This window comes from Manacus vitellinus, unplaced genomic scaffold, assembly GCF_001715985.3.
Source record: "Manacus vitellinus isolate BGI_N305 unplaced genomic scaffold, ASM171598v3 scaffold_27_pilon, whole genome shotgun sequence".
NCBI lineage: Eukaryota > Metazoa > Chordata > Aves > Passeriformes > Pipridae > Manacus > Manacus vitellinus.
Genome location: NW_021940039.1, coordinates 4,310,079 through 4,325,242, shown reverse-complemented (window position 1 = coordinate 4,325,242; position 15,164 = coordinate 4,310,079). Strand labels below are relative to the sequence as shown.

Below are 15,164 nucleotides of genomic sequence, written 5' to 3'. Positions count from 1 at the left end.
CATATTGAATAGAATAGATTTAACTAGTTTGTAGCTCATTTAAGGCCTACACTGTTTTATTTTAATATTGTTAATACTTTATTATACTTTTTAACATTGTTTTCACAGTAAAATAGCCTATTAGGAGGCTGCAGCTTCTTTTCCAGGAGATTTCTGGCAGACTGGCATTCCACATTGTATAACCAAGTTAGCAGGTGCTTGTCATTTCAGTTGAAAATAGGTCTGTACCCTGACTCTTGAAAGTAAATTAGAGAGATTCTATTAAAGAGACAGGAACTGTTTCAGGGATAATAGTTTCGAAAATGTGCACAGATAAATTTTAAAATATTTAGGAAATGTCAACATTAGAAGTGGCTCCAACTATTTGACTATAAAAGGAAGCAGCTGAGGATTTTTTTTCCCTATAATTATAAATAATTTGTTACATCCTATCAGAACTTCTTTGCCTTGCCTTTCTGTGGCAGGGTGCTTGTGCCAAAACAAGGAGATCTGAGTTACTCTGGATGAGATGGATTTTAATCTGCAATAAGCATTTTCAGCGGATGCTTCCCCCGCTCTCCCCACAGTAAAATCCTCCCAGTTCAGGAGTGACATCTGGGCAGGGTGACAAAAGGAAACGGAGCACACAAGCCCTTCATTCCTGTCCTTAAGTAACACTGAGGTGAGAGCACATTTTCCCAAAGGCCAAATAAGCTGCAAATAAGGGCTGTCACCCTGCCAAGTGTCACCAATATCGGGGCCAAACTCCCTGTCCACTCCTATGAGATCAGGGTTTGACCTACAGAGGAAAAGCTGCCTCACTGGAATTCCTCCAGTAACCTCAGTCAAAGTGTGTTACCTGATATCCCCTGCTCTTCCCCACTCTCTCAGTGTTTCTCTCAAAGGAGGCAGGAAAAGCCAGAGGAAGCCTCATGTCCTGCAGCCCCCCCAGAGCTCACGTGGATAAGTGAGCACACGAGTCATTCCCGCCGATTTCCGAGGCAGTTCATGCGTGCACCATTCCAGGCATGACTCTATACTTTGCTGGATCAGGACTTAAATGCGATTAATCACACGGCAGGGAAGGACCTCTGAAGAGCATCAACCCAAATGTGTCCTTTCAAGCATTTACTTACAAGCCAGCTGTGGACTAATCAGTCACCAACTGGCTGGTCCACTGGAGAAGGTAAAAGTCACCTCCATAGAGATGTGAAAACCCATTCAACTTCCACAAAAATCAATAATCAAGGACTACAAAGGCTCAGTGCTTTCCTGCATCCCTCCCTGCTACTCCTGCACACCAGGAAGGCTCCTGCCTTGGAGAGCAAAGGGGCAGGAGGAGAGAAGCTCATGTGCAATGCTCACCCTGTGTCAGGAATACCAAAATTTACACCACACAATGAGACTGGAGACCCCACACAGACAATAAGACACTTGACTGCAGGTTCACCACATCTTTTAACCTCTCTAAATATTTTGCCCAGCTCTGATCGGTGTGAAAGGCCAAAATAGAAGGGAAGGAGGGGGAAGAAGAGGGGACAAAGGGTAAATGTCAGTGTCGCCTTTGGCACCGGATGTCTCCAGATTACTGTCTGGAGCAGCAGAGCTGATTTGTAAGCAAAGGCTTGAAAAGCCCTGCAGCATGTGATCTATGAAACAGGAGGTCTGCAGAAGGATGTCTCCTCTGATATGAATGCCCCCTTGGGATGTATATTGCTGGATTGCACATCTAGTATCATTAGAAAACACGACCATAGATTAGGCTGTTTTGAAGCATGTGGTGTGCAATAATTAAGTAATAAAAGTCACCACAGGGGTGAAGGAACAAGAAACAGAAGAGTTACTATTTGCATACGCGCTGCTGGTGCCCTCTGTGATCATCAAGGATTCTCCAGGCTGCTAAAAGCTGGCGGCTGTCAATTTTGGACCCACTCCTGCCAAGAGCCACAAAGCACCAGCTCACTCTGTGGCACATGGGCTCTTTGCAGAAAAAGACCTTCTGGTGGAGCTGGTGGCCCAGAAGTTATCCCAAATCCCCAGTGCCTTGCAGTTGGTCGGGACAGGCAGGGAAAGCACTGTCCCTGTTAGGGGAGCTGCAGCTGAAGGCACTGCAGGCCACAGGTGGGAGCTCCACAGTCATCGGCTGCTGCTGAGATCAGCAAAGTCCCTCCTCAGCAAGGTGTGCAAGGACAAGGACCCATAAAACTCGAGATCGAGGTCCTCCATCACCTTCAAGTGTTTGCTTCTGGGGGAAAAGAAGAGCAGCAGGACCACGGCAATAACTGATACGCTGTCCTCAAGGCAGGAGTCCTGCTGCTGCCACTGCCAGCTCTGCCTCCCACACTGGCTGATGAAGTTAAAGTATCCTCACTTGCAAGGAGCAAGGCTCAACAATTTCAGGCTGCAGCTCTGCCACAAGCTGGTCAGGTTAATGCCAGCTCAGAGCAGCTGAATGGGACACTGGCCAATAAGCCACTGCCTTTTTTTCCTGTTTTTCTAGAAACATAGTCATCTGCAGCTCCTCTCCACTGCTGTCTCCCCCTTGCTCCTTGCATGCTCCCTGGAACCTTGTTTCAAGGGGCAAATATATCTGGTCTGTGCAGCTCAGGAACTAGCCCAGGGCTCAGCATTTCAGCTCTGCTTTCTGCTGCAGACACCTGACCATCTGCATTGAGTCCATTTTTATCCCCATTCAAATTGCTTAGGACAGCACTTACTCCTCTCACCCAATCCATCATTGCATCTGTTTGCAGCCTTTGGTGCAAACATGAGAGAGATTTTAATAGCAAAAGCAGTGTCATCTTAGCAAAACACACTTTGCACCCAGTGGTTCCTCCACTGGAGGGGATCCAGCCAGAGCTGCTCCTCTGAGCTCCAGAGTGGCAACACCAAAGCCCAGCCCAAGGCTGAGCTGAAGTCTGTGGTGCTCTGTGGTCCTTCCAGCACACCAGGGTCTGGACAGAGCTGCTGCAAAAGGCTGTGCAAAGATAGAAATTGTGCCCAGGTGTGTGCAGATTGTGGTGTGTTAACTGCAAATGAATGTGGGTTTGAGGTTTCTTGAGGAAGAAAAAGCCTTTCCCAGTGCAAGGCTTTTTTCTTGTTCTCACCAGTCACACTTTCTAGGAGCAGAGATGTGAACCAGCACGGGGAGGTAAAGAGAGGCATTACCCCTGGAGATTATATTGTTGTCTTTTCAATGTTTTCCAGGCCTTCCACTCCCATTTATGACATCATCCAACACAGATACAAGGAGATGTGGATGGAGCGCCAGAGAGCCCGGACAAGAGTCCAGAAAATCGAAAAGAAAAAGGTGATAATACTGCAGCAATGCCTCCCCTTGCTGTGCACTGCACTGCTACTGGGCAGAACCCCCCACTGCCCTACCCCTTGATGGATGGGGAGGGCTCTCAGCTGGGAAAACATCCTCCCTGACTACTAAAAGGCTGATGAAGCCTAACAGAGGTGAGCATCCCATGCCAGGAGCCCCGTGAACAGTCCTTTGGGCAGCATCAGCTCTGCTCAGGTTACCCATGACAGTGGCCACAACAGGAGGACAGCCAGTAAATGTTGGAAGGACCAGCCCTGCCCCTGGCATGGTGTGGTTGATGACAGCACCCACAGCAGTTGTTGGAGTATAACACTGGGTTGTTAAACACACCAACATTGTAATATCATTTAAAAGCAGCCAATGACTGTTTTATTAGTTAATGGCTCAAAGAAGAGTCAAGCTAATATGGTAATGACCAATTTCAATGGGTTTACTGCCATCACAAACTATGCTTTATAGTTGAAATGCAGGAAAACAGTATCCTTAATTAGCAGTTCCTTTATGAATACACCAGCCTGGGATGTTGGGAAGTGCATCCCTACTTTATCTATTAATGACTGATGTTTTTAGTCCCTAAGTTTTCTCCACCAAGTTCCCAAAGCCTGCAGCCACCAATTACTGAGCTAAGCAACACAAACCTACATCCTAGACCACAGAGCAGACAGACTCCCCACGGTTTCATGCAGTGGCCAAAACATTCACCAGGTACCTGCACTGGCTTGTGCTGGGACTATCAAGCACTGTGAGCTGCAATTAATCAGAGAGCAACACACACCAGCAAACCCCACCGTGGTGGGGGTGGTGGAAGTGGCTTTCCCAGCTGGTGGTGAGCCACTGCTGTAGCTCAGGGCACAGGGCTTCCTGCAGGAAGTGGCCATCTCCCTGGGATGCTGTATAAAGCAGGCACTGAGAGCTGACAGCTGCTCATGTTTTCCTCATCATTACATTTTAATACCACTATCAGTTGCATGGGCACGAGAAACTGCCCACATCAGGCAGTTGTGGTCATCAGGCCAAAGTGACTTTTAGCCTTGTCCACCCCAGTGTCCCTGCACTGCATGACACCAGGCTGCTGCTGTGGCTGTGCTGCCCTCTGAGCTCGCTGTTGTTTCCCTTTGGTTTCAGCTGGACCAGGTGCGTGGCAATCGCACCACGTACCTGCGCACGCACCCACCCCCCGTCAAGGAGGAGTCCTTCTGGCACCCAGCCCGCTTTGAGAAGGTATGGAACGCTCTGACATCCCACCACAACCCACCCCCTGGCTAAACTCGGCTTTTCTGGGCTCTACAAGCACTTGGGTGAACTCAGGGACACCTTCTAGCCCACATGTCCAAATAACATCCTTAGGACACAGTGAGGCTCTTAGCTCAGAGCTCCTTGAGACCCAAACCTTAAAGTGGTCCCAAATGGGTTCGAACATCAGCCCCTTTTGGACTTTAGGGTGGGATTTTTTTGCCAGCCATAAGCCCTGGAAGAGAGGCAGCAGTTGTCCAGCTAACTTATTTTCTAACTTGTGTGCACCTTCACTCACAATGAGATGAGGAGCATCTTTTTATGTATCACTGTTAGAACAGGGGTGGCCTTTGTTCTCTGCTGGTGTCCCCACAATGGCCCTACACAAACAGGACAGTCACACCTGCATTTTGGTACCCTGACATTTCATCAGCTCTCACCACAACTAATTCAAACCATACCAGATGTTTCAGGAGGCTTTCCCACCCAAGAATTAGAGCTTTCCAGAAAGCTGCACTCTTGATACCTCTCTAAGCTGCCTGATTGACAATATTTATCCTGAGACTAAGCAAAGGGTCTGGCCAGGTTGTAGATGTGCATGACACTTCCTTTAATTGATCCAAATAAGAGCCAAGGTGAAGGTTTCTTGTTCCAGCACTGGGATCTAAACACCTCCCTGAATTCATCTGTGCAAGCTGCTGTGCTCTGGGGTGCTTGTTTGAGTTCTGTTACCTTTATCTGTGGTGCAAATTACAAGGAAACTCCAAGTGAAGAGCTAGGGGGCATTTTAGGGAGGAAGGGGAAAGAGCTGGGCAAGTGGAATGGAAAGGAGACACCAGAAAATGAAAGCACTGAAACCCTGCAGGGAGTTTACGTGGCCAAAATCATACCTGGCATTGACAGATACCACTGCAAAGAGCCTCTGAGGTCCCCACCCCAGCTCTTGTTCTGGTGGGGTTATTTTTTTGCCACGCTGCCGATTTTTAACCGCGGTTTAAAACAACCAGGAAGCCTTGTGACTTCCTGAAGCTGATTTACTCGTACAAGTTGGGGAGTTTTGCCCAAGAAATGTGTTTTGCAGCACCTTGATGTATTCCTCTTCTGTCCTGTCTCAGACTGTCCGATTAGCATATGTCAGTAATCATTTATCCCCACTGCCTGTCAGCTCAGAGCTGCTGCTGCGGCGAGTGTCAGCGAGAGAACATGACCGATCGCTGTTAAACAGATTGTGGAAGTCACACGAGATACTGGGGCAAGCCTCCTCTTTAGAGCTCCTCTCACCCCAGACCTTTCCATCACTGTTCATTTTTCAGCCTGTGTTCTGCTTCGTGCTTTGCCTTTTGTTTCATCCATGGCTGTGGTTGGGTTCCTCCCCCAGCCACAGTTCTCAAACCTTGGAGTCTTTTCTTCTTTGTGCCTTTCTCCTTCCTCTCCTCTTCCCTGCCTTCACAGGAGCAGCATCCAGAGAGGAGGGACAGCTCATTTTGCACAGCCTCTGCAGATTTCTGTATCCCTCCTTTCTCATTAACCTGGAAGGTTTGCCTTTCCCCAGCTGCAGATCTAAACAGGCACAGCCCACGACAGAACTTGGATCAGGGAATTTGTTACTCACTTGACTTTCAGTGCATGGTTTCCTCCATGGAAAAATAACTTCATACATCCATAAATGCTTCCCCATATAAAAGCAGCAACAACCCAGAGAAAGTTGATTCTCAAAGACACTTGATGGCCACTGAACAGTTGTTTAACTACCACTGTAAAGGTGGATTCTACAAAGGTGGTAGAATGGTCTTGAAAGCAGACTGGCCTAACCCTTCAACCAAACCCAGGGACTCCAGAAGTCAATGTCAGTCCCTTCTTTACAAAGGTGACAATAAACCAAAACACTGTCTATAATCCATGTAACACCCTCATCCTACTGTGCAAAAAAAGTATGAAAAGCAACCACAAAAATATCGCTTTACAGAAAGCTTGTTAGCAGACTCCAACTGCATATTATTTCCTACCAGCCTTCAGTGACACTGTCCTGCTCTGGCCAGTACAGAAAACTCTCATGACCTGGGAAATACTCCAAACCCTGGACAAGAATATTCAGAGACTCCATTGCCCTGAGCACAGCCCCACTTTGAACTTTATTTCCATGTGACCTGAGGCTGGTGTGAGCTGCAGGAGTGTGATGTTCTCAAGCCACTTGTCCTTTCTTGTCACACTCACCCCATCATCTGGTGTCATGCCTTTAAGTCTGGCCTGCTCTGGGCCTGAGGGGAGCAATGCAGAGCACCCAGCTACCGAGGTGGTTTATAACCCAAAATAGGCAGCAGCAGGAAGGTGAGACTTTGTTCCTTTGGACCCGTAAAAATCAACAAGGAAGATTTTTCTACTCCCATCCTGACCCCTTACAAAGAGCTGCAGAAACTGGACATGGATGTCACTACTGGCTCTTAAACTGGACTTTCCATTCAGTCCCTCCAAGACTCTTTCCTGGCACCTTGCTAGAGCTTGCCCAGGAATTGGAAGAGAACAAAACAAAGGAGCTTTTCCCTCCCCACTAATTGCCTCTGCTTGCTGCCTGTGTTGCCAGAGCTGCATGGCATTACATAGCCATTCAGTCAGTAAAGTACAGACAAATTGACTATATTTTCATTTGGATTTAGGTTTCAGCCCCACTGCTTTAGAATAATGGCCCACACTATTAAGCTAACCGGGTGGCTCACAGGCTCTCCCACACTGGGTGATCGCTCCTGTTCCGCTCTGGAGAACCAACCCGTGGTCCCCTGGGCCCCCCAGCTCACCAAGACAGACAGGTGACAGGGAGCCAGTCATCTCCTGATGGGCAGTTCATTAGGGAAAGTATTGTAGTGGGGTTTTTTAAATTATTTTTTATATTGTTTTAACAAAACCAAACAAATTAACTCCTTACTACCCTCAGCAAGATGCTTCTACTGCCCTCCTCTTCCTCAGTCATCCCCCAAAGCAAACAGCCTCTGCCTTGCTCTGCCTGCAGTGACATGATTCCTGGGCTCAGGTTTTGCCAACATGGCTGGGACTGTGAACCAAAACTTAATTTATTTGTAGATGAGGGACTACATTCCCTAGGGACTGTACTCTTGGGCACCCAGCATGGACATAAATCATAGAATGGTTTGGGTTGGAAGGGACCTCAAAGATCATCTTGTTTCTACTCCCCTGCCATGGGCAGGGACACCTTCCACTAGACCAGGTTGTTCAGAGCCCCTTCCAACCTGGCCTTGGACACTTCCAGGGATGGGGCAGCCATACTTCCAGGGATGGAACACCTGTGCCAGGGCCTCACCACCCTCAGAATGAACAATTTTTTCCTAATATCTAATCTAAACCTACTCTTTCAATTTGAAACCATTTCCCCTTGTCCTGTCACTACATCTCCTGTAAACAGTCTTGCCCCATCTTTCCTGTAAGTTCCCTCACTGGTACTGGAAGGCTGCAATCAGGTCAGCCCAAAGCCTTCTCTTTCCCAGGCTGAACAATCCCAATTCTCTCAGCCTTAAATACTCCTGTTCCCCATATTCATGGGATGTGTCCCATCCCTGTGTCACTCCTCACTTGCTGGCTCAGGCAGAACAGTATCCTTGGTGTCAAACAAACTGTGGAAAGGATGTTGCTGCCAAAATGCAGCATCCCCACAGCCATGGCTGTACCAGCATGGGGTGAGGCTCCAGTTACCTCCATCTGCACGTCTGATGGTCACTGCCTGTACTGGGTCTGGCTGAGATGGAATTCATTTCCCCAGAGCAGCTTTGCCTGGGAAGGGGAGTGATCGAGGGGCTGGGTGGGCACTTGGTGTCCAGCCAAGGTCAACCCACTACACTACCAAACCAGTAAGGCAGTGCTGGCCACTCTGTGAGAGATTTCCAGGGCTCTGTCAAGTCAATCCAGAAGGATTCAGATACCAACACCTCCCACAGCAGTGCTGTAGGACAGAACCCACCCGTGTGTCAAAACACCTCCGTGCACCGCGGCACAAACACACCAGGCCTTCCCCCTTTGCTCATTAGAGAATTCCAGCTTGCACAGACACTGAGGTGGCTCGTTTCCTTGACCAAACAGGGGGGAGGGAAGAAAAATGCAGCAACTTTGGACAACACTTTTGTCACCAGCACTGCCTCCCCGAGCAGATGAAACGCGCGGCGCTGGGTGCGCGCTATGAATAAGCGATAAGCCATTGACGAGCAAGTGTTCGGGTACCTTGGCAAAAGACTTAATTTGCAACCTGGCACAAAATCAAAGGCTCTGTCAGCGGCTGAGCGGCTCTCCCGCATCTGCCTTCGCGTTACCTGGGAAAGCTCTGTCAGGTAAATTTCCACTGAAAGTAATTAGAGGAATCCCCACTGTATAAACTTTGCGGCAAAAAATTCTGGGCTCCGGAATTTGATTCTCACCGGGGATCCGATACCTGCTCGCAGCCTGATCCTTCGTCAGAATTAACAGTGGAGGTTTAACACGTACACGCAGAAGTGTTCCACATTTTTTTTTAATGCCTTACCTCTATTTTTGTCTACAGAGCTGAACTGACAAGCACAGCTCATGTAATCTTGCAACTGTTGTCAGAAAAGCCACAGATTCTGCTTAAATAACCTGGGCTTGATGCACACAGCACAGGGGCTGGCTGTTCAGATACAGCATTGGTCCTCCTGCCTTTGAGGGCAGAAAAACTTCCTGGACTTTGATTATTATTGTAACTTTTCTCCTGGGGCCTAAGTAGTGCTTAAAAAAAAATAAAGCAATGAGTTTGTTCCACCATAGTACCAGATCAAACCTCCCTTCGGCTGCAATTTTGGCTGACCAAAAAAAATTAAAATCAGTGTCACCAGCTGGCTGTTCAGTGGCACAGGTGACAAGAGTTGGTGGGTCCCAGCCCTGCAGTGACAATCCAAACCAGCATCACTGGCTTGCAGCAGGCACAATGCAGAAAGAGCACAACACCCTTCAGGGTTCCAAATGGGCAGCAGAGACTCAGGCCTGACTATGATCCCTGCACATCTCCTGTGGGACCAGAGCAGAGGTGTCACCTCCCACACTGCAGCCATTCCAGGACTAGCTGCAGGCTCTGGACCCCTCTTGTCATCACTACGTTTCCTTGCACATTCTGGAGGTTTCCTTGGTTTGCCTGATAGCTGAAGCTTCCAGCAATAAAACTGCTCAAATCACAGCAAAGCATCTTCATGGTTCAGCCTTTCCCACTATCCCTTGAGCCCTGGACACACAACTTCTCCCTTCCACCCTAGTGCTGCCCTCTGCTATAGAATAGTTCAGGGTTTGAAGGGACCTTTAAGGGACATCTGGTACAACCCCCCTGCAGTGAGCAGGGTCATCTTCAATAGATCATGTTTCTCAGAGCCTCATCCAGCCTGACCTTGAATGCTTCCAGGGCATCCACCACCTCTCTGGGCAACCTGTGCCAATATTTCAACACTCTCATTGCAAAAAAAGAAAAAAAAAAAAAAAAGAAAAACCAAAAAAACCCAAACACAACCACGCTTCTTATATCTCACCTAAATCAACCCTCTCAGTTAAAACCATTACCTGCCTTGCTCAGCCCTTTCTTGTGTCTCCCTCTGCCATTTTCATCTCCTGATCGACACAACCAAACACCACCCTCCTTGTGCAGCCTTACAGCCTGGACCCTCTCCAGGGCAGGCTCCACCTACATCCAAGCCCAAGCATCCAAAGGCAGCACAAGGAAAACTCTTGGCAACCAGTTTCCATTGCTGTAATACAGATATTCTGCTGTGAAGGAACAGATTTTGGGTGCTCACAGCTTCATGACTTGTAGCAGAGTAAAACCACACACACTGTGTTGGGTTACAGGTGAGCACCTACCCTTGCTTTCAGTGCTACCTACTTCCTACACAAATCCACAGAAGCACTTCTGAAATGGATTTGGGATTTCATTTGTGGACCTGTTCTGACTTCTGCAGAGATGCTATTTATCAACAGACAACTTTAAGTAAAACTCTTGCCTGGCATGAGAAGGGTCAGGATGCAGATCTCAAGCACATGAGGCAAAAGCTGCCAGCTCTGGTCTGACCCAAAACACTAGGGGCACATGCCAGGTTACAGCTCTAGTGGGTTAATTCTCCTTTCCTCATACTATTGCCCAAACCAAGCGACCAGTGAACTCCAGCAAATATCTGTGGACGTTATTTTTAGGAAGAAAAGAAGAAAAAAATCCCAGATCTCCATGGGACTTTAAAATACGGCAGCCAAAAATTGCTGAGCACTGTTTGAAACCTTCTCGGCCTTGAAGCAAATAAGGATCATTTAGCCCAGGCTCCCTTGTCCTGCATTCCCCTCTGTTCTTAGAAAGGTGGGGAGAGAAAAATCAACCCCATTCATTAAGCCAGTTAAGCGTGCCAGTGGCAGGAAAAGCCACAGTATTTGTAACCCTAATAATCCAACGCTCACCTCTGAGCACAGCTCATCTTGGACAGAATAACGTCTGTTTTAAAAGTACCTGCCTCTCTCTAACTTGTCATGGCATTTGTTGACAACCCTATTGAAAGCCGCTCTCGATGCGGCTGTGAAGGATCTTTCAGCACCTCTTTCTCTTTCCTAGACAGTTTTTGAAAGGGAGGGGAGGAAAAGAAAAAAGCCATCAATACAGGGGGAAAAAGGCATCAGCAGCCAACATCGGCTGATGAAGCGCCTCACCTGGGCCCCCAGCACACCGCCTCCAATTAAATCAAAATGGTTTGTTTTTAATGGTCTTTTACACTGACAAGTGGGCTATCATTCCAGGCCTAGAGAGCTGTCAGGGAGCCGAGGCAAATCCTCCGTTGATAATGCCCAATGCTTCCAATTAGGAGCCGAGGCCGCTCCTGGCGCACTAACGATTCCCCAGCCTCCCCCAAGGCCCCTTCGGCGTTGGCTGTTTCGTCTTCCCTCTTCCTCCGCCGCAAATTACTGACACAAAACGGAGGCGCCCCGGTGCCTCCTCACCACGCCGGGCCCCGGCCCTGTTGGATTTAATGAGGCGATGGAAGTTTTCGCGGATCTTTCGCTAAATTCTTTTCTTGTTTGACAGCTGCTTGAGTGTTGACCTTATAAAAGATTTAGTGTTTCTCATTATTTTCTGTCAAGCTTTACAAGTGATAGCTTCACGGGAAAAATCATTTGCATCCCGATGCGCGCGGTTTTTTTTGTCCGGGCGAGGGGGATGCTCGGCACGGTGTGCACGCCCTGAACACCCTGCTCCCCCCTCTGCATTGTTTGTTTTACTCCTTCCTCCCCCCTCCCTGAAAAAAAAAAAAAAACATCGGATTTGTGTTGTTTTGGGGAAAAAAAAAACCAACAAAAACCCACAACAAACCAACAACCAAACCCACAAACAGGATAAGACTTTAAAGGCCCAGGATTTGTTAGACTCCTGTAAATGAGGGAGGTTTTGAAAAAAGAATAGGGATTGGTTTCCCGTAAAGAGAGCTCAGCAAAGTGTTTTGTCACCCGCTAAAAGGATTCGATCAAATGGATGATGGAAAAACCAGGCTGAGCCCCGGCGCAGCTTTGGTGTTAAAGTGAAAAATCATGCGAGGCTGGGGAGCTGCCTGTGAGCAGGTGGGCAGAGCCAGGCAGGTGCTGGGAGAGGAGCAGGTTAAGCTGCATCTCCCTGCAGCCCAGTGTGGATCCCTCCAGGGCAGGGGGACAGCCTGGTGCTGCTTCTAACTTGCTTCAGCCCCTTTCATGGGTTCTTCCTCAACAGCTCCTACAAGTCATCACAGTCCATTAAATCCTGTTAACTAAAACTCCTCCCACATGAGCTGAGCTTACTGAGCACCCAAGGGTGCTCACAGTGCCCAGCACCTACAGCACACACACCCCAGGCACCAACCTCAACATGGACAAGCCCAACACCCACAGCACCCACAAAACCCTGGTCAGTCTCTGGGGTTTGCTGCCATCGGGGGAGCTCTGCCTTCCCACTGCACCAGCTCAGCATGTCTGCATCTCATATGCGATTTCTGAGCCCTCCATTGACATACCTGCTTTAATTTATCCTCCATAACTAAGAAACCCAAATTAAAATACCCCCCCAAATACATACTTAAGTTTTAGGAGTGGTATTTTTTGTTGCACCTCTAATTCTTTGAAGCAAACACAGATATGACATCCCAGCTCCAAGGGTCCTGCAGGTTTTCATTTGTCAGTAACAAATGCAATGAGCAGCAGCAAAAACATTGCTCCTCATCAGCAGCTGAAGCCCATTGCAGCTCCATCATCTGCAAGGAAAACCACCCAGCTTTTACCTACAAACTATATTCCTGTCCTGCTACAGCCAGTGCTCCAAATCCATGATTCAGACAAAATCCTGACATAACAATCCACTACCACGTCAGAGTAATGGCAAAAATCATCAGGAAGTACCTTTGGGTTCATCATTTAAAATATGAATTAGAAGAATCCGAGATGAGGATTCATCACTGGCATTGACTTCTCAAGACCAGTCTCTGTCATAATAAGACCTTTGACCCAGGGACACCCTTATCTGGGCTCTAATTACTGGCCTTCATTATGAGAGGGTTTCTCATTTTTTAAAATAGCACTTGTCCCTGTCCTACACCTGGTGCTTCCCACTCACTCATGCTGAGGGCAGGAGCTGGAATCCCTCACAACTTTGTCAAGGCTCTGCTAATTTTAATCACTGCCAGTTGTGGCTCAGTGTGACATTTCTCACCCCGTAGCTTTGTACCAAGTTTGGAGTGAATAAACTGCTGTTTCCTTTCCTGTGGCTTCAACCCAGTCCCAGGCAGAAACTTCTCTCTGCCCAGTTCCCAGCACTGGTGGGTAAGGGAGCACAACAGAAAGGCAGAGGCACATCCCAGAGAAGCAGCTCAACTGTCCTTACTTGTGAGCACTGGATTTTTCCAACAATCCCAGCTCTGAGGGGAAAAATGTGTGCATCTTTAATGGGAGGCTGGAGTTGGAACAGCCAGGGATTGTCCCTGCCAGCTCCCTGGGGCTACCCACCTCCTTTAGCAGCCCTTAGTTCTGCCTCTCCCACCTTTCCCTCCCAGAGAAGGGTTATGTCACTGCTGCTACTTGTGAGAAAGCAAAAACATCCAGAAACAGCTGTCTGAAGTTAGGCACTCAAATGCATATTTAAGTACCTGAACGCCTTCCTCCAGAGAGGGGGAATAGCTAAATACGCTTTGTTTGTCTTGATTAATGAGATCACTCGCAAGCTTTTCAGGGCAAAGACTGCTCTGTATTTTTACATATGCAAAACCTGACACCCAGCCAGCCTGAGCAGGGTGGGGGAAGCAGGAGGAAGCTCAGCACATCCACACGAGGCAGATGTATGGCACAGAGAGTTGGGCTGGGGCAGGCAAAGCCCGTGGCCCCCCATGGCAAACCCACTCCCTGCAGGAAGACACATCTCAGTAGCTGCATCTCCCGTGCAGGGGTGCTGTGTGTGAGCCCCACTGCTCACACCAAACGGCCCTGGGACCTTTCTCCCCCAAATTGCTTCCCCTTGGTTTGTTGTCATGGGCATTTTTTCACCCTCTCCCCACCTCGAAGGTGATTCCTGGGGAGACACTGCTTCTGTGTTTGTCAGCCAGATCCTGATCCCAACAGTGTCTTCCCTGAGAGCTCTGAGTCCACCCTGCCCCCTCAGTGAAGGACACAAGTCCTGTGTTATAGAAAACAAGTCATATTTATTTCAGGGTCCACCTTAGGGCATTGCCAGCCTTTGAAAGTGTCAGACAACAAACACCCCACAGTAAGACTGCAGAGTTTTGTTACTAGAGCGGGATAAGAACCTGCTGAAGTCAATCAGAAAACTACTCCTCATTTTAAACAGGTTAAGTGTTTAACTTGAGCTGGAGCAACGTTTTCCAATCAGACAAAACCCCTCATGCAATCCACAGTCTCTTCCCTGTCTGTGCTACAACCTACTTTCCGTGGCTGACTGCTGGCTGTAACCAATCCTCTCTCTGCTCCTTCCCTCACAGGCTGAGCCTCATCTCAGTACTTTTCCAGACCCTGAAGCTCGTGAAAAGGCACTCAGTGCCTCCCATTGAGAAGTGCCTGCCAGAGGTGCTGCCCTTCCCCAGAGCACCCACCCATCACAGACCGTGCTGGGCACTGCCCTGTGACCCCACACAGACTTTCTCTCAGGTTGTACAGAGTTATGCTAATGCAGATACAGCCAAATAAAGCACAAGTACAGCAGGAATGATTCTGTCTCAGCCCATTCATTGCTTCATGTCAAGGGCACAGCACCTTAGTCTGAACACCACTGTTCTCATTGTGCCCAGGGTACCCCAGGAGCAGGGCAGTGTTCAACCAGCACAGCCCCACAGGGAAAGCAGGACAGTCTCCTTCTCTGCTGGTTCTGAACAATTACATTAAATGCAGTCGATATCAAATCTAGAATATCTCATACTCCATCAGTCCTCCTCACTTCTTTGCCAAATTACTGCCTGATGCAGCAAAGCCCTTGCCTGTGTGAAGGAATCCAAACACCTGCTTTAACCACTCTGCCAAGCTGAGGCCTCACCACAGAGAAAAGCCTCCACTTGAAGGTGACTCCAGCCAGCTCCACACTCACCCTCCAAGAGCTGCTGGTGTCTCATGTCCCTCGGGG

At 48.5% G+C, this 15,164-nt stretch overlaps 1 protein-coding gene across 1 annotated transcript in view; it reads left to right on the top strand.

The window, feature by feature from the left end:
- CFAP77 (cilia and flagella associated protein 77) overlaps positions 1–14,746 on the top strand; it is a 59,797-nt gene extending 45,051 nt beyond the window's left edge. Inside the window, exons 4-6 of the mRNA XM_018074207.2 lie at positions 3,187–3,289; positions 4,433–4,528; positions 14,530–14,746. Coding sequence (XP_017929696.1) covers positions 3,187–3,289; positions 4,433–4,528; positions 14,530–14,598 — 268 coding nt within the window. The 3' untranslated portion in view covers positions 14,599–14,746. The remainder of the gene's footprint in view (positions 1–3,186; positions 3,290–4,432; positions 4,529–14,529) is intronic.
- Positions 14,747–15,164: the final 418 nt, after the last annotated feature.